The following is a 21,028-nucleotide window of genomic DNA, read 5'->3' as shown; positions in this document are numbered from 1 at the left end:
GCCCACCCCCTTACCAAGATGAACAGTCGTTGGTCTATTATAATCAAATGTTGTGGGCCAATAGTTCCATCCCAACTGAAATTCCCTTTAAAGGTAGTTTAGTAATTGGTAGCTTGGAAGACGATATTTTCAGAGTAGCTTCCCCAGTGCTAACCACTGCTCCTATAGGGTTATCCCACTTGGGGCACAGGTTGTTATTTGTTCCACTACCTACCCTCTTCATTCAGGAGAGTGTGGCTGTGGCCACAAACACCATCCTACTTATGATACCAGTGCAGTGAACAAAGACTGTGCACTGCCTCTTTCAGGTATTGAACTTGGGTCTCCCAGTCCCAGTCAATGACGTTTTAAGTAACCTTACATTTTCCAGGACATAGCCATGTCTTATATGGGCAGAAAGCCTAAATTCTTGTTAATCTAACTGAAGTGTCCAATTTACAGTAGCTATTTCAGTGAAAAAATACCATGCTATTGTTTGAGGAGAGTGCATAACAACAAAAACTTTTATCGTGGCTGGTTTGATACATTCACCTCTGAAAGTAAATAATGTACTTACATTCAGTGATCTTGCTCTGATTTGTCACCCTGAGGGTCCCAGAGATAAAATGTAGCATAGTTTTGTTTGATAAAATCAATTTTTATATTCAAATGTAGGAACTGGGTTCTACAGTTTGAACCCCTGCTGTGTAGATTTGGGTGTCATTTTAGTCGAAAATTGAAAAAAGGTCCGATCCTTATTAACCCACTTAGGGGATATGGTAAGGATGACCCAAGGGTCTTTACAATAACAATGTGGCTCCCAGGCGTTGTGACTGTGAGATCATCTGCGCAACTCGAGTAGCCTACTATAAAAAGATGTCCAGGAAGCGGCCAAATTAACATTTGAACTCAAAATGACTGCAGCTCCGACCACACAGGACAGTCTGGAACGCGCCCATTCTCAGATTTGCGCAGTCGCAATGATGAAAGCATTCGAGAAACACCGCCATTATTGCGTAGCTAGTCTGACTATTGCATTGTGTTAGCGACCTAAACAAAAGTTACCTGCAATAATGAGGGCAATTGTGAAATTTTGTGGGAGTAAGCCCATATAGTGCGCGCCGTTTGCATAAGGTGCCGTTGACCAGCTCAAGATGTCCGCAGAGATGCTCAGGTAACAAACATATCGACCGTTCAGCAAGCTACTGTAGCTAGTAGGGCAAGCCGTAGATGGCTAACCGTAACCTAGCTAGCTTATTTGCTGCCTGCTAGCTTCCTAAAGCACTCAGTCCTCACATTCAAGCTACAAGTCCGACTTGAACTTCTGACATTTACATCATTACATACATCAAGATATACCTAGTTATGTTTGCCCAACGTTATTGTATGATATTTATCTAGCTAGGGAACAAGCTTTACTGCTAGCTAACTAGCTATACATTAGTTGAATGACGTACATTAACGTTAGCTAACGAGCTAGATAGCTAATTGGTTTGTCAATGATCTGAGCGCGGTTTCCCAAAAGCATCTTAAGGCTAAGTTCAACGTTAGGAAAATATATGGTGAATTTAGTCTTAAGATACCTTTGGGAAAACAGGCCCTGTTGTTTTTTTTTAGGGTAGCTCTCAGAAAAAAACCTTAGGGTTTAAATGCAATTTCAAATATAAGTTACAGTTCATATAAGGAAATCAGTATGGTGAGTGAAATTTATTAGGCCCTGGATTTCACAGGGCAGGGATGGAAATCATGGGCTGGCGTGGTTGCACGTTGTCTGAGGTTGAGTCTGGGTGGATGTACTGCCAAATTCTTTTGGAGTTAAGTTGGAGGTGGCATATGGTAGAGAACTTAACATTCTAATCTCTAGCAACAGTTCTGTTGGACATTCCTGCAGTCAGCATGCCAATTGCACGCTCCCTCAAAGCATGGGGCGTCTGTGGCGTTTTGACAAAACTGCACATTTTAGTGCCCTTTTAGTCCCCAGCACAAGGTGCACCAGTGTATTGATTATGTTTAAACAGCTATTTGATATGCCACACCTGTTAGATGGACGGAGTATCTTGGCAGAGGAGAAATGCAACCTAGCAGGAATGTAAACTAATTTGTGCACAGAAAGAAAGAAATAAGCTGTGTATGGAACATTTCTGGGATCTTTAATTTCAGCAGATAAAACATGGGACCAACACTTTACATGTTTATTTTTGTTCAGTATACAATTCTGACACTGTTTTAACATTTAGAAAAGCCAATCATCGCTTGCAAAACGATTTTTGAAAATACATAATAGCCCTTTCATATCAGCCAGAAAGAAACTTTCACATAAAAATATACACTTACCGTTGCAGATTTGTACAGATCATATGCTGTGTGCCTCCAGTTGTAGAACTACACTTCCTCCCCAGTAACTTACACACGGGTGTTCGAGCAGATAGCTAATTGGCACAGGTGATCGCCTCTGTGTACCTTCTGTAATCAAGGGCTGTAACATGGACATTAGTCTGGTTAATCAAGCTGTAATACACAATTCATTGGTATATCGCCTGAAGCTAATGCTTGCAACATCATGTAACTGTTCCTTACCAGCCAGAATGATTAATAAAATGAAATTCAAACTTAACCTGTTGTGCATGCTCAGACATGTCACCCACTGAGCATGTTTGGGATGCTCTGGATCGAATAGTACGACAGCGTGTTCAATATCCAGCAACTTTGCACAGCCATTGAAGAGGAGTGGGACAACATTCCACAATCAACAGCCTGATCAACTCTATGCGAAGGAGATGTCGCTCTAATGAGGCAAATGGTGGTCATACCAGATACTGACTGGTTTTCTGATCCACTCCCCTACCTTTGATTTTAAGGTATCTATTCCCAGTCATGTGAAATCTGTAGATTAGGGCCTAATGAATTCATTTAAATTGACTAGTTTCCTTATATGAACTGTAAACAGTAACAGTAAAATCACTGAAATTGTTGCATGTTGTGTTGATATTTTTGCTCAGTGTAATTAAAATGATATAAATATCAAAGCAAAAATTCAACCAATGCTAGAGCACCAGCCTCTGCCACATTGATACATTGTCGGTTAAATGGCCTAAATGAGCGCATGGAACTCCGAGATGGCCAATGCAGCTGTTGGCCTATAACTTCCATTGTCAACTAATTAAAATGGATAAAGCCAAGAAATAAAACAGAAAATATACGGATGAAAATTCCGGTTCTTTCATTCACCTCTACTCAGCATGTTGGCCTTCCTTTCACTAATAAAGTGCAACATTTGTATCGACTGGATCTTGCATGAAGTTGTCTCTGAACTTGCAACATTGTCTCAACTAGCCTATTCCAGGCGCTCAGCTTCCTACACCAGTGAGCTCGGGACAGACAGCTATTTTTGTGCAAGGGAAAGGTATTTTCTGACGTTTCAACTGGATATATCCAGTCATCGGCTGATATTTTGCTCTTTCACACCAGGCTTGGTGATTATCGCGGGGGAGAGATTGGAAAGATTCTTTCAGATAGGCCTACTGTGAGGAACTATAATTTGCAATTGAGCTGAAATAAAAGATCCCCCAAAAAATTCCAAATGCACAAAAAGCTTATTTCTCTAAAAATGTTGTTCACATATTTGTTTACATCCCTGTTAGTGAGCATTTCTCCTTTGGCAAAATAATACATCCACCTTACAAGTGTAGGATATCAAGAAGCTGATTAAACAGCATGATCTTTACACAGGTGCACCTTGTGCTGGGGACAATAAAAGGCCACTCGAATGTGGACTTCTGTCACACAACGCCACAGATGTCTCGTGTTTTGAGGGAGCATGCAATTGGAATGCTGACTGTAGGAATGTCCATCAGAGCTGTTGCCAGAGAATTGAATGTTCATTTCTATACCATAAGCCTCTGTTGTTTTAGAGAATTTTACAGTACTTCCAACCGGCCTCAAAACTGAAGACTGTGTAACCATGCCAGCTCAGGACCTCCACATCCGACTTCTTCACCTGCAGGATCGTCTGAGACCAGCCACCCGGACATTTGATGAAACTAAGGAGTATTTCTGTCTTATAATAAAGCCCTTTTGTGGGGAATAACTCATTCTGATTGGCTGGTCCTGGCTACCCAGTGGGTGGGCCCATGTCCTCCCAAGCCCACCCATGGCTGCGTCCTGCCCAGTCATGCGAAATCCATAGATCAGTGCCTAATTTATTTATTTAAATTGACTGATTTCCTTATGAATTGTAACTCAGTAAAATTGTTAATTATTTGTTAAGTATAAATGTGATTTCTGTCATTCTGATCACCGTGGGTGGACACCCTAATGGGTTACACACCCAATGCGTAAATGTATGGTAAATTTCTCAACTGGTCGGTAAATTTAAATCTTCCTGGTCACGTTGTCCGCTGCCACGTTTTCCTACCGGAAATAAACAGTTGAAGTTGGAAGTTTACATACACTCAGGTTGGAGTCATTAAAACTAGTTTTTCAACCACTCCACAAATTTCTTGTTAACAAACTATAGTTTTGGCAAGTCTGTTAGGACATCTACTTTGCATGACACAAGACATTTTTCCAACAATTGTTTACAGACAGATTATTTCACTTATAATTCACTGTATCACAATTCCAATGGGTCAGATGTTTACATACACTAAGTTGACTGTGCCTTTAAACAGCTTGGAACATTCCAGAAAATAATGTCATGGCTTTAGAAGCTTCTGATAGGCTAATTGATATAATTTGAGTCAATTTGGAGGTGTACCTGTGGATGTATTTCAAGGCCTTCCTTCAAACTCAGTGCCTCTTCGCTTGACGTCATGGGAAAATCAAAAGAAATCAGCCAAGACCTTAGAAAAAAAAATTGTAGACCTCCACAAGTCTGGTTCATCCTTGGGAGCAATTTCCAAACGCCTGAAGGTACCACGTTCATCTGTACAAACAATAGTACGCAATTATAAACACCATGGGACCACGTAGCCGTCATACTGCTCAAGAAAGAGATGCGTGCCTTCTGAATTTGTGGCGATTTGTGTACTGCACTGCTGCCCTTTTGACGTGAACTTCAGTTTGAAGAACAGGTGAAGTTTTCTTCTTTCAAAGTGAAATCCAAAGTGCAACTTAAAATGCCTGGACCAGCATCAAGTGCAACTAATGTCGGTGCAGGGAGCCGATCCCCCAGCAAGACAGCAGCCCCCCGCGCAGCAGGATCCACAGTCCGACAGAGGAAAGCAACGAGCAGTGGCAAACGCAGTGCAGGCAGGACCACAGCGTCAGCGGGCGGCACAGGGGGCATGTGGCGCTTCTACACTGAGGACTCACCAGGACTCAAAGTAGGTCCAGTACCAGTGCTGGTGATCAGTTTTGCTGTTCATCGCGTCGGTCTTCATGCTGCACATCTGGGGGAAGTACACCCGCTCCTAAACCCCGCCCCATGACCCTTCACCCTCAATCCCTGAACCTGCGGCGCAGCTTCTTAACACATCAGACCTGGACCAAACAACCAACCAACCTGAATCCCCAACAACACTACTCGCCTGTCTCGGCGGGTGGTACAGCCCCAATCTGTCTGGTGTTCTCTTAGAGTAGAGCAACAGTCTAGTGTCCAACTCAAACTGAAATGCAGATCACCAGTGTGTTGACTTTGAGCACAGATCATCTAGGACTGAATCCTGACATGAGACTCATCTCCTACTGTCATTAACAGGACCTACAGCAGCCAATGGGTGATTCCTCTCCAGTAAGGATCAGGCACCTAGTCCCCTCATCAGGACGTCAGTAAGCATCTATATATTTCAGCCTGAATTGGAACCTGTAGATGTTTTGTTAACATCATTTGGACATTTTTATTGTGATATTGTACAATAAATGGACTCAAAACAGAATGCATCTTTTTAGTTGTCTCCTAGAGATGAACGTACTTTGTTGCGAAAAGGGTAAATCAATCCCAGAACAACAGCAAAGGACCTTGTACCTAATTCCTCCAGCATCTTCACAAAAGATGTGTATCTATATCCACAGTAAAACAAGTCCTATATCGATAACCTGAAAGGCCACTCAGCAAGGAAGAAGCCACTGCTCCAAAACCACCGTAAAAAAGCCAGACTGCGGTTTGCAACTGCACATGGGGACAAAGATTGTACTTTTTAGAAAAATTTCCTCTGGTCTGATGAAGCAAAAATATAACTGTTTGGCCATCATGGCCATCGTTATGTTTGGAGGAAAAACTGGGAGTCTTGCAAGCAGAAGAACACCATCCCAACCGTGAAACACAGGGGTGGAAGCATCATGTTGTGGGGGTGCTTTGCTGCAGGAGGGACTGGTGCACATCACAACATTTCCCTCCCTAATGATGCCATCTATTATGTGGATATATTGAAGCAACATCTCAACACATCAGTGTTGTTAAGTTAAAGCTTGGTCCAAATGGGTCTTCCAAATAGACAATGACCCCCAAGCATACTTCCAAAGTTGTCAAAATGGCTTAAAGACAACAAAATCAAGGTATTGGAGTGGCCATCACAAAGCCCTGACCTCAATCCTATAGAAAATGTGTGGTCAGAACTGAAAAGGCGTGTGCGCGCAAGTACGCCTACAAACCTGACTCGGTTACAGCAGCTCTGTCAGGAGGAATGGGCCAAAATTCACCCAACTTATTGTGGGAAGCTTGTGGAAGGCTACACGAAAAGTTTGACCCAAGTTAAACAATTTAAAGGCAATGCTACCAAATACTAATTGAGTGTATGTAAACTTCTGACCCACTGGGAATTTGATGAAAGAAATAAAAGCTTAAATCATTCTCTCTGCTATTATTCTGACATGTCACATTCTTAAAATGAAGTGGTTATCCTACCTGACCTAGGACTGGGAATTTTTACTCTGATTAAATGTCAGGAATTGTGAAAAACTGAGTTTAAATGTTTTTGGCTAAGGTGTATGTAAACTTCCGACTTCAACTGTATGGCTTTGTGGAAATGCTAACCCTATAAAGGTGCTACACACAGGATGTATTTTAATATTTGCATTTTAATTTCAGAATTTACATAATATATCTGGCGATAATAGTGGAATGATAGTGTTTCACAGTATTACTTACCCACAATATTTGTGATATTCGCCTATTGATTTCTCCCGCCGGAGCGGCATCTGTTGTCAAACTGGGAAAGCTGTTTTGACTTTGGCTGTGTTTTCTAGTGAAAATCTAAATTTTCTGGTTTCTAAAATTCTTCGCTGTTAGTTCAATTTCAGTTAGAGAACAAGCACTGGGTAATATAGGGAATCCTTATCTAAATTGTTGTGAAATACACTACATGATCAAAAACATCTCACTCTAAAATCATGGGCATTAATATGGAGTTGATCCCCTTTTGCTTTAAACTGCTTAGGGCTGCAATCCTGTTAACGGGATCGATATGACAACAGCCAGTGAAAGTGCAGGGCGCCAAATTCAAAACAGAAATCTCATAATTAAAATTCCTCAAACATACATTTATTTTATACCGTTTTAAAGGTAATCTTGTTGTTAATCCCACCACAGTGACCAATTTCAAAAAGGCTTTACAGCAAAAGCACCACAAATGATTGTTAGGTCACCACCAACTCACAGAAAAATTCAGCCATTTTTCCAGCCAAAGAGAGGAGTCACAAAAAACACAAATGGAGATCAAATTAATTCCTAACCTTTGATCTTCACAAGATGACACTCATAGGACTTCATGTTACACAATACATGTATGTTTTGTTTCATAAAGTTCATATTTATATAAAAAAAATCTCAGTATACATTGGCTCGTTACGTTCACTTGTTCCAAAAACATCCAGTGATATTGCAGAGAGTCACATAATTTTACAGAAATACTCATTATAAATGTTGATAAATACAATTGTTAGACATGGAAATATAGATATACCACTCCTTAACCTGTTGCGACGAGCAATCCCGTATCCGGGAGCGTAATTATAGCCTCAAGCTCATTAGCATAACGCAACGTTAACTATTCATGAAAATCGCAAATGAAATAAATATATTGGCTCACAAGCTTAGCCTTTTGTTAACACTGTCATCTCAGATTTTCAAAATATGCTTTTCAACCATAGCTACACAAGCATTTGTGTAAGAGTATTGATAGCTAGCATAGCATTAAGCCTAGCATTCAGCAGGCAACATTTTCACAAAAACAAGAAAAGCATTCAAATAAAATAATTTCTTTGAAGAACTTCGGACGTTTTCAATGAGGAGACTCTCAGTTAGATAGCAAATGTTCAGTTTTTCCAAAAAGATTATTTGCGTAGGAGAAATCGCTCTGTTTTGTTCATCACGTTTGGCTAAGAAAAAACCCCCAAAAATCAGTCATTACAACGCCAAACTTTTTTCCAAATTAACTCCATAATATCGACAGAAACATGGCAAACGTTGTTTAGAATCAATCCTCAAGGTGATTTTCACATATCTATTCGATGATAAATCACTCGTGGCAGTTTGGTTTCTCCTCTGAACCAAATGGAAAAATACATGCAGCTGGAGATTGCGCAATAATCTCGACGGAGGACACCAAGCGGACGGACACCTGGTAAATGTAGTCTCTTATGGTCAATCTTCCAATGATATGCCTACAAATACGTCACAATGCTGCAGACACCTTGGGGAAATGACAAAGTGTAGGCTCATTCCTTGCGCATTCACAGCCATATAAGGAGACATTGGAACACAGCGCCTCCAAAATCTGGGGCATTTCATGTTTGAAATGTTATCTTGGTTTCGCCTGTAGCATCAGTTCTGTGGCACTCACAGATAATATCTTTGCAGTTTTGGAAACGTCAGTGTTTTCTTTCCAAAGCTGTCAATTATATGCATAGTCGAGCATCTTTTCATGACAAAATATCTTGTTTAAAACGGGAACGTTTTTCATCCAAAAAGGAAATACTGCCCCCAGAGGTTCAAGAGGTTAATGCAACCGCTGTGTCAGATTTCCCAAAAATTATACAGAAAAAGCAAACCATGCAATAATCTGGGACGGCACTCAGAAAAAAGAAAGAAAAATTACCCTCCATGTTGGAGTCAACAGAAATCACATTGTCAAAAGTAAGGGAATATTTATAATCTTCATCAGAATACACTCCCAGGAATCCTAGTTCCACAATAAATGCATGATTTGTTTGATAATGTCCATTATTTATGTCCAAGTAGCTACTTTTGTTAGCGCGTTTAGTACACAAATCCAAACGCTCGTGCAGGTCCAGCCGAATGTCGGACGAAAACTTCAAAAAGTTATATTACAGATCGAAGAAACTTGTCAAACTAAGTATAGAATCAATCTTTAGGATGTTATCATAAATCTTCAATAACGTTCCAACCGGAGAATTCCTACGTCTGTAGAATTCCTATGTCCATGTGAAATGCGCATGACCAGGACCTGGCTCTCTGCCAGACCACTGACTCAAACAGCTCCCATCCGGCTCCAAAACACAGTAGAAGCCTCAGTCAAGTTTCTACAGATGGTTGACATATCCCACTGTGTATTCAATAGGGGCTGGGTTGAAAATCAACCAACCTCAGATTTCCCACATCCTGTTTGGATTTCTTCTCGGGTTTTTGCCTGCCATATGAGTTCTGTTATACTCAGACATCATTCAAACAGTTTTAGAAACTTACGAGTTTTCTACTCCATACTAATAATAATATGCTTATATTAGCAACTGTGACTGAGGAGCAGGCCGTTTACTCTGGGTACCTCTGGGAACCTTTCATCCAAGCTACTCAATACTGCCCCTGCAGCCATAAGAAGATAACAGCCTCAAGTCTTCTGGGAAGGCTTTCTACTAGATGTTGGAAAATTGCTGTGGGGACTTGCTTCCATTCAGCCACGGGCGTTAGTAAAGTCGGGCAATGATGTTGGGCAATTAGGTGTGGCTTGTAGTCAGTGTTCCAATTCATCCCAAAGGTTTTCGAAGGGGTTGAGGTCAGGGCTCTGTGCAGGCCAATCAAGTTCTTCCACCGATTTGTCAAACCATTTCTGTATGGACCTAGCTTTGTGCACGGGGGCATTGTCATTCTGAAACAGGAAAGGGCCTTCCCCAAACTGTAGCCCGTAAGTTGCAAGCACAGATGCTTCTAGAATGTCATTGTATGATGTAGCATTTCCCTTCACTGGAACTACAGGGCCTAGCCCGAACCATGAAAAACAGCCCCAGTCCATTATTCCTCCTCCACTTTACATTTGGCACTATGCATTGGTGCAGGTAGCGTTCTCCTTGCGTCCGCAAAACCCAGATTTTGTCCGTCGGACTGCAAGATAAAGAAGCCAGATGGTGAAGCTTGTTTTTGTCACACCAGGGAACACGTTTCTACTGCTCCAGAGTCCAATGGCAGCGAGCTTTACACCACTCCAGCCGACGCTTGGCATTGCACAAGGTGATCTTAGGCATGTGTGCAGCTGCTCGGCCATGTTCTTGTGCTGACGTTGCTTCCAGAGGTAGTTTGGAACTCCGTAGTGAGGTTTGCAACTGAGGACAGCCCATTTTTACGTGCTGCACGTTTCAGCACTTGGTGGTCCCATTCTGTAAGCTTGGGTGGCCTACCACTTCGCAGCTGAACCGTTGTTGCTCCTTGACATTTACACTTCACAATAACATCACCGCCTTGTATGGCAACTGCTCGGCATCTGACCGTAAGGCGCTACAGAGGGTAGTGTGAACGGCCCAGTACATCACTGGGTGCCAAGCTTCCTGCCATCCAGGACAAATATAATAGGCAGAGTCAGAGGAAAGCCCATAAAATTGTCAGACTCCAGTCACCCAAGTTAGACTGTTTTCTCTGCTACCGCACGGCATGCAGGACGGAGCGCCAAGTCTAGGACAAATGCTCCTCAACAGTGTCTACCCCCAATCCATTAGACTGCTGAACAATTAATAAAAATCACAACAAGGCAATTTACATGGACCCCCTCCCTTTTGTACACTGCTGCTACCTGCTGTTTGTTTGTTTTACCTATGCATAGTCACTTCGCCCCAACCAACATGTACAGATTACCTCAACTAGCCTGGACACTGACTCGGTACTGGTGCCCCCTGTATATAGCCTCGTTGTTCTTATTGTTACTTTATTACTTTTTTTAGCCTACTTGGTAAATATTTTCTTCTTGAAGTGCACTGTTGTTTAAGGGCTTATAAGTAAGAATTTCACGGTAAAGTCTACACTTGTTGTGTTCGGCACATGTGATAAAGTATGATTTGACAAACTGACTTGTTGGAAAGGTGGCATTCTATGACGGTGCCACGTTGAAAGTCGCTAAGCTCATCAGTGAGGCCAATCTACTGCCAATGTTTGTCTATGGAGATTGCATGGCTATGTGCTCAGCAGCGGGCTTGGCTGAAATGGCCAACTCCACTAATTTGAAGGGGTGTCCAGATGCTTTTGTATATACAGTTTATTCGGAAAGTATTCATACCCTTCGACGTTTTCCACATTTTGTTATGTATGTTACTGTATGGTGCATCTTATCAATAACAAACTATCGTTTTTACAGCTGGTGGAAACCGGAATTTAACCAGCATCAAACAGCTGTAAAACTTTTTGGTTTTGTTATTTGTTAGATATTTCACAGCGATTTATTGGTACAATGATTCACTACACTATTCAGTGCTTGTTTACACACAAACTGAAATTTAGTAGACGATGTAGAGTTTTACTAACCAGGAAATGACAGAGTGATTTCCACTAGATAACGAGGCCACAAAGTCAGAACAGCTTCCCATTTTGACAATAGTTGCTGTTCCGGCGGGAGAAATCAGTCGGCGAATATCACAGCTAATCACAACACGCGATTTAAGTAATCCTTTGAAACACTAGCGCAAGATATATTTAGACATATTCTGAAATTACAATGCCAAAAGGCAAACTAATCCTACTGTATGTGTTGCATCTTCTAAAAAATATATTTCTCACTGATATAAAATGTTTTCCTTATGTTTCCAAAACAAAACACGTATTGCTTGTGGTTCGGTTAATGTTTAGAGAAAGCGTTGGATCGCTTAACAAAATTCTTCCAGCAAGAAGATGCCTTCATCAATAGGCGCTTAAAGTAGTCAACGTCTATGAATGGGCTAGCATTAGGGTAAAATGGCTAGCTAGCCTATTGAATTGTGATAACTGTTTCTGAAGTAAAGGGACAGAAGGACAAGGACGGATATGTTCACATCATACCAGTAGCTATGGCATATCCACATACTTCGGAATTTAAACAAAGGTGTATAGCTTTCTAGAAAGAAACTTGTGAGGTATGCTGGATTTTTATTAATTTGGCTGTCATTCCTCTTAGCATTCCTCTTGGCACGAGCAAGCTCAATGTGTTGGTGACCAAACTGCATGGGTTCTTGGCTCATGCTCCAGAGGAAGATGACACACTGGTGACTGAAAGTCCTGAGGGTGAGAACTGTAATAAGTGCACCTTTAACTCAGTAGGTATAGTGGTGTTGTCTGGCCATTATTGTCTGCTGATTTTAATTCACAGGTATAATGACCAAGGACTGTGTGGAGCCACACTCAACAGACCGAACCTCCCTTGAGGTATTGACTTGAAAAATATCCGTATTGGCTGTTCTAGACCAAAGAGTATTTAGTATTGTTGCAGATCTAGAAGATGTAGTTATTACATATTTCTTGTTGAATACAGACCTCAACAGACGCCTTGAAGCAGTCCAGATGTGGTTCCAGGAGGTGGGCTTTCTTCTGATATTTTGAAATATGTGATAGTTAATGTACATGTTGTTTATGGACAGGAAACGCATAAAACATTATCCTCTAATGCAGAGGTTTTCAAACATTTTGACGGGGACCCCAAGCCATTCCATATATTTTAACTATTCCTGAGTTAGCATGCCCAATTCAACTTGTCAAGTAATTACACACCCTTATTGAGGTCAATCAGGTGAGCTAGTTTAGGGCTCCAACGAAATTGTGAGATGTCTGGGGGGTCACTGAGGAGGTTTGAAAAACCACTGCTCTAATCGATGTCACTTCTTGTATTACAGAAAACCTTCCGTTGTGATTAAACACAGTGGACTGGATGAATCTGGTGCTTCAAATGAAAGTGATGATGACTGCTTGATCGTCAATTCAAACGGTTATCCTGATGTAACAAGATTGCCTAAAGGTTTGTTTTTCTGCTACTTCTTTCAATACTGTAAGGGGATATTAACACTGGAAATGCATAATGTATGACTGACTGGATTTATAAACAGAAAATGCCTTTGTTTCCATGCGTTTGTTTTTACATGTCTTATGCACAAAGGTACTGCACTGGTGAGGCCTGAGCCGGTGGAAAATGTCAGAGATGACTTCCGAGGTACAGAATTACATTGTGGAAAATCTGGTCATCTGAGGAGAGTTTTTCCCAGGAGACGTGGAGGTGAGCTTTCATGAATTAATATGAATATGCATATCCATTACCCTAAAAGTGTGCCGCAGAATGACAATGAATTCATGTTTGTAATCAATCAAATCAAATTTGTACATGAGCAGATGTCAACTGCTATACAGAGACCCAGCCTAAAACAGCAAGCAATGCAGATGTAGAAGCACGGTGGCTAGGAAAAACTCCCTATGAAGGCAGGAACCTGGGAAGGCAGGAACCTAGGGAAAAACCTAGAGAGGAACCAGGCTCTGAGGGGTGGCCAGTCCTCTTCTGGCTGTTCCAGGTGGAGATTATAAGAGTACATGGCCATTAAGCCCAGATTATTCTTCAAGATGTTCATCGGTGACCAGCAGGGTCAAATAACAATCAGTGGTTGTAGATGGTGCAACAGGTCCGTACCTCAGGAGTAAATGTCAGTTTGCTTTTCATAGCCAAGCATTCAGAGGGTGAGACAGCAGGCGCAGTAGAGAGGGCAAGAAAGTTGGGGGAGGAACAGCAGGTCTGTGACAAGGTAGCACGTCCTGTGAATAGGTCAGGGTTCCATAGCCTCAGGCAGAACAGTTGGAACTGGGGCTGCAGTACGACCAGGTGGACTGGGGACAGCTAGGAGTCATCAGTCCAGGTAGTCCTGAGGCATGATCCTAGGGCTCAGGTTCTCCGGGAGTGGGGGAGAGAATTAGAGGGCACATACTTATATTCACACAGGACACTAGATGATAAGACAGGAGAATTACACCAGATATAACCCTAGCCCCCCCACCACTGCTAGCTGTCATCAGCTAAACTTTAGCCCGGACAACTCCTGCCAGTCTGCACAATGCGATTCAACCCAGAGCGTATCGGACTTCTTTTCTCTCCATATCCCTGGATTCCTACTGCAAGCTCTGAACCACTTCACCTGGATCATCGGAGCTAGCGATTGGCTTCTCCTTCCTAACGTCTCTGTCACAAAGAAAGCGCCAATTAGCCTGGAGCTAGCCTATGCTAGGCCCATCTCCTGGCTAGCTGAAGAGGTCCATCAGCCAGTCCTTGGGCTACAATACCTATTTTGCCAATTGGCCTGGACCCCTTTTATTGCCGATCTGGAGCCCCGCCAATCCGGAGCCCCGCCAATCCATCATGACTGGACTACCAATGTATTCTGCCCGAGGGGGTTTTTCAACTGGCTCCCCCATCGTGATGTCCCCTGAATGCCCATCTGCTAGCCTGCTAGCCGTGGCCCACTTGTTCTCTAGAACACACTGGACTGTTAGCTGAAGAGGTCCAAAAGCCAATTTTCTTGGGCTACAATACCTATTTTGCCTATTGGCCAGGACCCTTTTTCTACACGGAGCCCTGCTGATCCATCACGACTGATCTGCCGACGTAACCGCATTTTTGGTTAGTTATTATTGCCTTATTTCACTGTAGAGCCTCTAGCCCTGCCCAATACGCCTTAGCTAATAACCCTTTAGTTCCACCTCCCACACTTTGGTGACATCACCTGGTTTAAATTGTGTTTCTAGAGGCACTATCCCTCTCATTGTCACTCAATGCCTAGGTTTACCTCCACTGTATTCACATCCTACCATACCCTTGTCTGTACATTATGCCTTGACTCTATTCTACCGTGCCCAGAAACCTGCTCATTTTACTCTCTGTTCTGAAAGTACTAGACAACCAGTTCTTATAGCCTTTAGCTGTACCATTATCCTACTCCTCCTCTGTTTCTCTGGTGATGTAGAGGTTAATCCAGGCCCTGCAGTGCCTAGCTCCACTCTCATTTCCCAGGCGCTCTCATTTGTTGACTTCTGTAACCGTAAAAGCCTTGGTTTCATGCATGTTAACATTAGAAGCCTCCTCCTTAAGTTTGTTTTATTCACTGCTTTAGCACACTCTGCCAACCCGGATGTCTTAGCCGTGTCTGAATCCTGGCTTAGGAAGGCCACCAAAAAATCTGAAATTTCCATCCCTAACTATAACATTTGCCGACAAGATAGAACTGCCAGAGTTCTTTCTTACTAACCAGTTCTGTGCCCAAACAATTTGAGCTTCTCCTTTTAAAAATCCACCTTTCCAGAAACAAGTCTGTCACTGTTGCCGCTTGCTATAGACCCCCTTCTGCCCCCAGCTGTTCCCTGGACACCACATGTGAAGTGTTTGCCCCCCATCTATCGTCAGAGCTTGTACTGTTAGGTGACCTAAACTGGAACATGCTTAAAACCCCGGACATCCTACAATCTAAGCTTGATGCCCTCAATCTCACACAAATTATCAATGAACCTACCAGGTACAAATCCGTAAACATGGGCACCCTCATATATATATATTATATATATTATATATATTATATATATTATATATATATATATATATATATATATATCTGAACCAACCTGTGCTCCAAATACACCTCTGCTGTCTTCAACCAGGACCTCAGCGATCAATGCCTCATTGCCTGTGTCCATAATGGGTCTGCGGTCAAACTATCACCCCTGATCACTGTCAAACGCTCCCTAAAACACTTCAGCGAGCATGCCTTTCTAATCGACCTGGTCCGGGTATCCTGGAAGGATATTGACCTCATTCCGTCAGTAGACGATGCCTGGTTACTTTTCAAAAGTGCTTTCCTCACCATCTTAAATAAGCATGCCCCATTCAAAAACCGGACGGCCTGTTGTCCGAACCTCTGGCAGTCTCTATGGGGGTGCCACAGGGTTCAATTCTCGGGTCGACTCTTTTTCTCTGTATACATCAATGATGTCGCTCTGGTGGTGATTCTATGATCCACCTCTACACAGACGACACCATTGTGTGTACTTCTGGCCCTTCTTTAGACACTGTGTTAACTAACCTCCAGACGAGCTTCAATGCCATACAACACTCCTTCCGTGGCCTCCAACTGCTATTAAATGCATGCAAAACTAAATGCATGCTCTTCAACCGATCGCTGCCCGCACCCGCCCGCCCGACTAGCATCACTAATCTGGACGGTTCTGATTTAGAATACGTGGACAACTACAAATATCTAGGTGTTTGCTTAGACTGTAAACTCTCTGTCCAGATTCACATTAAGCATCTCCAATCCTAAATTAAATCTAGAATTGGCTTCCTATTTCGCAACACAGCATCCTTCACTCACGCTGCCAAACACCCTCGTAAAAGTGACTATCCTACCGATCCTTGACTTCGGCGATGTAATTTACAAAATAGCCTCCAATCCACTCAGCAAACTGGATGTAGTCTATCACAGTGCCATCCGTTTTGTCACCAAAGCCCCATATACTACCCACCACTGCGACCTGTATGCTGTCGTTGGCTGGCCCTCGCTTCATATTCGTCACCAAACCCACTGGCTCCAAGTCTTCTACAAATCTTTGCTAGGTAAAGCCCCGCCTTATCTCAGCTCACTGGTCACCATAGCAACACCCATCCATAGCACGTGCTCCAGCAGGTATAGCAACTCCTCCTTTGGCAGCCTTTCCTTCCAGTTCTCTGCTGCCAATGACTGGAACAAACTGCAAAAATCACTGAAGCTGGAGACTCATATCTCCCTCTCTAACTTTAAGCACCAGCTGTCAGAGCAGCTCACAGATCACTGCATCTGTAAATAGCCCATCTGTAAATAGCCCATCCAACTACCTCATCCCCCCCATACTGTTATTTATCTCTACTTGCACACATCTCCTGCACATCCATCACATCGCCACTATGGCCTATTTATAGCCTCCCTTATCCTACCTCATTTGCACACACGCTATATAGACTTTTTCTATTGTATTATTGACTGCATGTTTGTTTATTCCATTACTGCCACTTTAAGTGAGTTTGGTACAATTTACTATGTTCCACATAGGAGGGCCAAGCACAGGAAGTAGCTCTTTTAGTAGTTGGAATAGGGTCCAGTATGCAGCTTGATGGTTTAGAGGCTGTTACTATTTTCATGAATGTGCCAAGAGATACAGGATTAAAAAACTTGAGTTTCTCCTTGATCCTAGATCCTGGCAGTTCTGTGCAAACAACTGAGCATTGGAGAAATATGCAGATTCAAAGAGGAGTCCATAATTTGATTTCTAATGATCATGATCTTTTCATGGAAGAAGTTCATGAATTCATCACTGCTGAAGTTGAAAGCCATCCTCTCTTGGGGAATGATGCTTTTTCTTAGCCAGCCTAAAACCCCAAAGAGCAAGCAATGCAGACTTTGAAGCATTGGTTGATTGATTGTGTGTTTTGTAGGAGGTGAACACTTGGAGATTGTTAGCTGTACAGCCTGTGGCCAGCAAGTTAACCACTTCCAGAGGGACTCCTTCAATCAGCATCCGGTACTCAAAGTACTTATTTGCAAGGTGAGGTGAACCTGGGTCTGTCAAAGATTGGGACAATTATAGTGAACACAAATATAAACGCAACATGCAACAATGGCAAAGATTTTACTGCATTACGGTTTATATAAGGAAATAAGTCCATTTAAATAAATAAATTAAGCCCTAATCTATGGATTTCACATGACTGGGAGTCCATATGTTGGTCAGAGATACCTTAAAAGAAAACCACTCAGTATCTGGTGTGACCACCATTTGCGTCATGCAGCGTGACACATCTCCTTCACGTAGAGTTTATCAGGCGGTTGATTTTGGCCTGTGGAATGTTGTCCCACTCCTCTTTAATAGCTGTGTGAAGTTCCTGGATATTGGCATGAATTGGAACACGCTGTCAATCCAGAGCATCCCAAACATGCCCAATGTCTGGTGATTATGCAGGCCATGGAAGAACTGGGTCATTTTCAGCTTCCAGGAATCAGGAACAGATCCTTACGACATGGGGCTGTGCATTATCATGCACGACAATGGCCCTCAGGATCTTCTCATGGTATCTCTGTGCATTTAAATTGCTGTCTATAAAATGCTATTGTTTGCTGTCCGTAGCTTATGCTGCCCATACCATAACGCCACCATGGGGCACTCTGTTCACAACGTTGACATCAGCAAACCGCTCACCCACACATCGCCATACACGTGTTCTGTGGTTGTGAGCCAGTTGGATGTTCTGCCAAATTCTCTAAAATAACATTGGAGGAGGCTTATGGTAGCGAAATTAACATTAAATTCTCTGGCGACATCTGTTGGACATTCCTGCAGTCAGCATGCCAATTGCACACTCCATCAACTTGAGACATCTGTGGCATTGTTTTGTGACAAAACTGCACATTTTAGAGTGGCTTTTTATTGTCCCCAGCACAAGATGTACCTGTGTAATGATTAGGGCTGTCCCCGACAAAATCCAAAATCTTGGTCAACCGAAAGTCGTCTGTTCAATTGCTCAACATTTTTAAACATGCATTTTCCGTATATAGACACACCCTATATGTTTTAATAAAATAAACTATATGCATTGAGTTTGTCTGATGCTTTAAGCTTACGGTTGGATTCCTCGAGGGCGCCAGAGATCTCGATAACCAGAAGAAAAAAAACTTAACCTGACCCAACTATTCTCCGCCCGCTCCTGCTGGCTTTCGCACATTCTGCCATTACTCTCCTGAAGTTGCCGGTAATGGGCTACATGAGGAGTTGGCCACCTTTCTCATGTGGAATGCCAATTTATCTTACCATTTCTACTGATCTGCGTGCCAGTTATGGTTTTCATATGCACATTTTAGTGAAACAGTTTATTTTTTAATAATGTCTTCATATCTTAATCATTGTCATGTGGTTAATCAACATTCAATATAAATGAAAAAGATACAAACATAAAAAGTTACTTCTATTGCCATTGCCAACTACTTTAAAAAAGCCTACATAAAGCCAACAAATAAAAACATTGTGCCTGCAGGTAGAATTTTTTTTTTCTTCTTAGAAATCAGATTGGCTACACACTGCCTGTTTGCAACAAACTTGAAACATTGTATCAACTATTAACTTGGGTCCAGCCAAAACTTGCTCTAGCGAACTTGCAACATTGTATAAAATATTCTGCGTCCTCAATTTCCTGTGCCAGTGAGCTTGGGACAGACATTTGTAGGCTATTTGCGCAAAGGATAAGAAGCTGTGCTTGACTTGGGCAGGAGTTCACCTGAGCTGAGTACCAGCACCTCAAATGTTCTACTGCTTGAACTCCTGTTCCTCTTATAGAATATTAGCTCTAAAGTATTGTGGAGCTTAAATGAGTACCAGAACCTATTTCAGTCCAAGTCCAGCACTGACATTTCCACTGGATCAGAGCAGAGCATGACATTTTTCCCTTTCTTGCTGAGTGGTTATCGAAAGGGAGAGCACTGGAAATATTTTCAAATACATTGATGAACTATTGTCATTCTCAATGGATAGAAAACATTGAGGTGAAGAAAACATTACTTTGAGGAGCTCCACAGGTCATTAGTGGTGGCGCGTTAAGCCAATCATAAATGTGCCGTTTGGGGATCCGATTAGTATTTCTATGCCTGCATTTGTGCGCAGGCCACTTCTATGTATGCGTCCTTACTCAACATTGACAGGGGTGTTCCAAACAGAAGACGATGACTAATTTGACAGAACTTGTAAATGGAATTAAATAAACCGAAAGTTGTTTCTCACAAGTATAGCATAGGTTATGGACTTTGTAAATAATATGTCCACTCCGACAAAAGACTGGAATAATATTGAATGCATTAAAAGAAATGACCGTAACCAAAGTAACAAACGTTAGATTAGGAATTAACGGTTAATTTACTACTGGTGATATGTCATGGAGTTGATATACACTAATAATCAAATGCAAACAATTCACACAATGAAGATATGAAACAGTGAATGCACAAATTGGTGGGAGAGAAGTGCATTGTGCATCTGGGTGCATGGTCAATCACACGTCTGCATTGGCCATGCAGGATTTATGGTGATATGGCCTCCACAGATGTCAGGGCATTCATACTTCTTGCGCTTTGCGGAGCAGGATGTGCTGCCCCCACCTACCGTCAACCCATCATGTCAATGGGGAGCTATACAGAGCCCTCCGCATTAAAACATTTGGGAGGCGCATGGCGATGTGGTACAGAGCTCGATTTGGCCTCTGTATGCCTCTGGAGGCTCCGCAATTGTCACACCAGCAATATGGAGCCGCCGACCACATTTTCGAATCGAGTATAAATGGGCTTTTAGTCCAAGACTCCAATGGATTAGTTCACTGAGATGGGCGCGTATATACACTTGTTACTGCTCAGCTAAAACAATCTCTGTCGACCAACAGCCTAACGACCAAACAATAGACCAGTCAACTAATTGGGGTCAACCCTAGTAATGATTATGCTGTTTAATCAGCTTCTTCATATGCTACACCTGTCAGGTGGATGGATTATCTTGGCAAAGGAGAAATGGTCACTAAATGTAACATTTGTGCACAACATTTTAGGGAAATAAGCTTTTTGTGCATATGGAACATTTCTGGGATATTTTATTTCAGCTCATGAAACATGGGACCAACACTACATGTTGCATTTATATTTTTGTTCAGTGTCATTCTCCAAAAATATTTTGTTGAGCTTAGCTACATTTTTGGAGGCTTTGTCCTTATTGTCTTATTTTCTCAGTCTTGTTTCAAGTATTACTCAAGTGATGACATCAGCAAGGATTGTGATGGCATGGATGAACAGTGCAGGTACGATGGGGTGGTTCTCCTAAACAAAAAGATGC

At 42.2% G+C, this 21,028-nt stretch overlaps 1 protein-coding gene and 1 pseudogene across 2 annotated transcripts in view; both read left to right on the top strand.

The window, feature by feature from the left end:
* The first annotated feature begins 887 nt into the window (after positions 1–887).
* The window catches only part of LOC110533809 (transcriptional regulator ATRX), a 46,360-nt gene continuing 26,219 nt past the window's right edge, over positions 888–21,028 (top strand). The window contains exons 1-8 of one of the 2 annotated variants that reach the window (XM_021618336.2): positions 888–1,153; positions 12,288–12,394; positions 12,480–12,535; positions 12,642–12,685; positions 13,000–13,121; positions 13,260–13,376; positions 17,601–17,710; positions 20,926–20,993. In XM_021618336.2, coding sequence (XP_021474011.2) covers positions 1,134–1,153; positions 12,288–12,394; positions 12,480–12,535; positions 12,642–12,685; positions 13,000–13,121; positions 13,260–13,376; positions 17,601–17,710; positions 20,926–20,993 — 644 coding nt within the window. In that variant the 5' untranslated portion in view covers positions 888–1,133. The remainder of the gene's footprint in view (positions 1,154–12,287; positions 12,395–12,479; positions 12,536–12,641; positions 12,686–12,999; positions 13,122–13,259; positions 13,377–17,600; positions 17,711–20,925; positions 20,994–21,028) is intronic. The other variant, XM_036990206.1, reaches the window with a different exon arrangement.
* Positions 5,057–5,849, top strand: LOC110533810 (annotated as a pseudogene).

This window comes from Oncorhynchus mykiss, chromosome 10 (genome assembly GCF_013265735.2).
Source record: "Oncorhynchus mykiss isolate Arlee chromosome 10, USDA_OmykA_1.1, whole genome shotgun sequence".
In the NCBI taxonomy this organism is placed as follows: domain Eukaryota; kingdom Metazoa; phylum Chordata; class Actinopteri; order Salmoniformes; family Salmonidae; genus Oncorhynchus; species Oncorhynchus mykiss.
The sequence above is the reverse complement of the archived record's forward strand: the minus strand, read 5'-3'. Positions and strand labels throughout refer to the sequence as shown.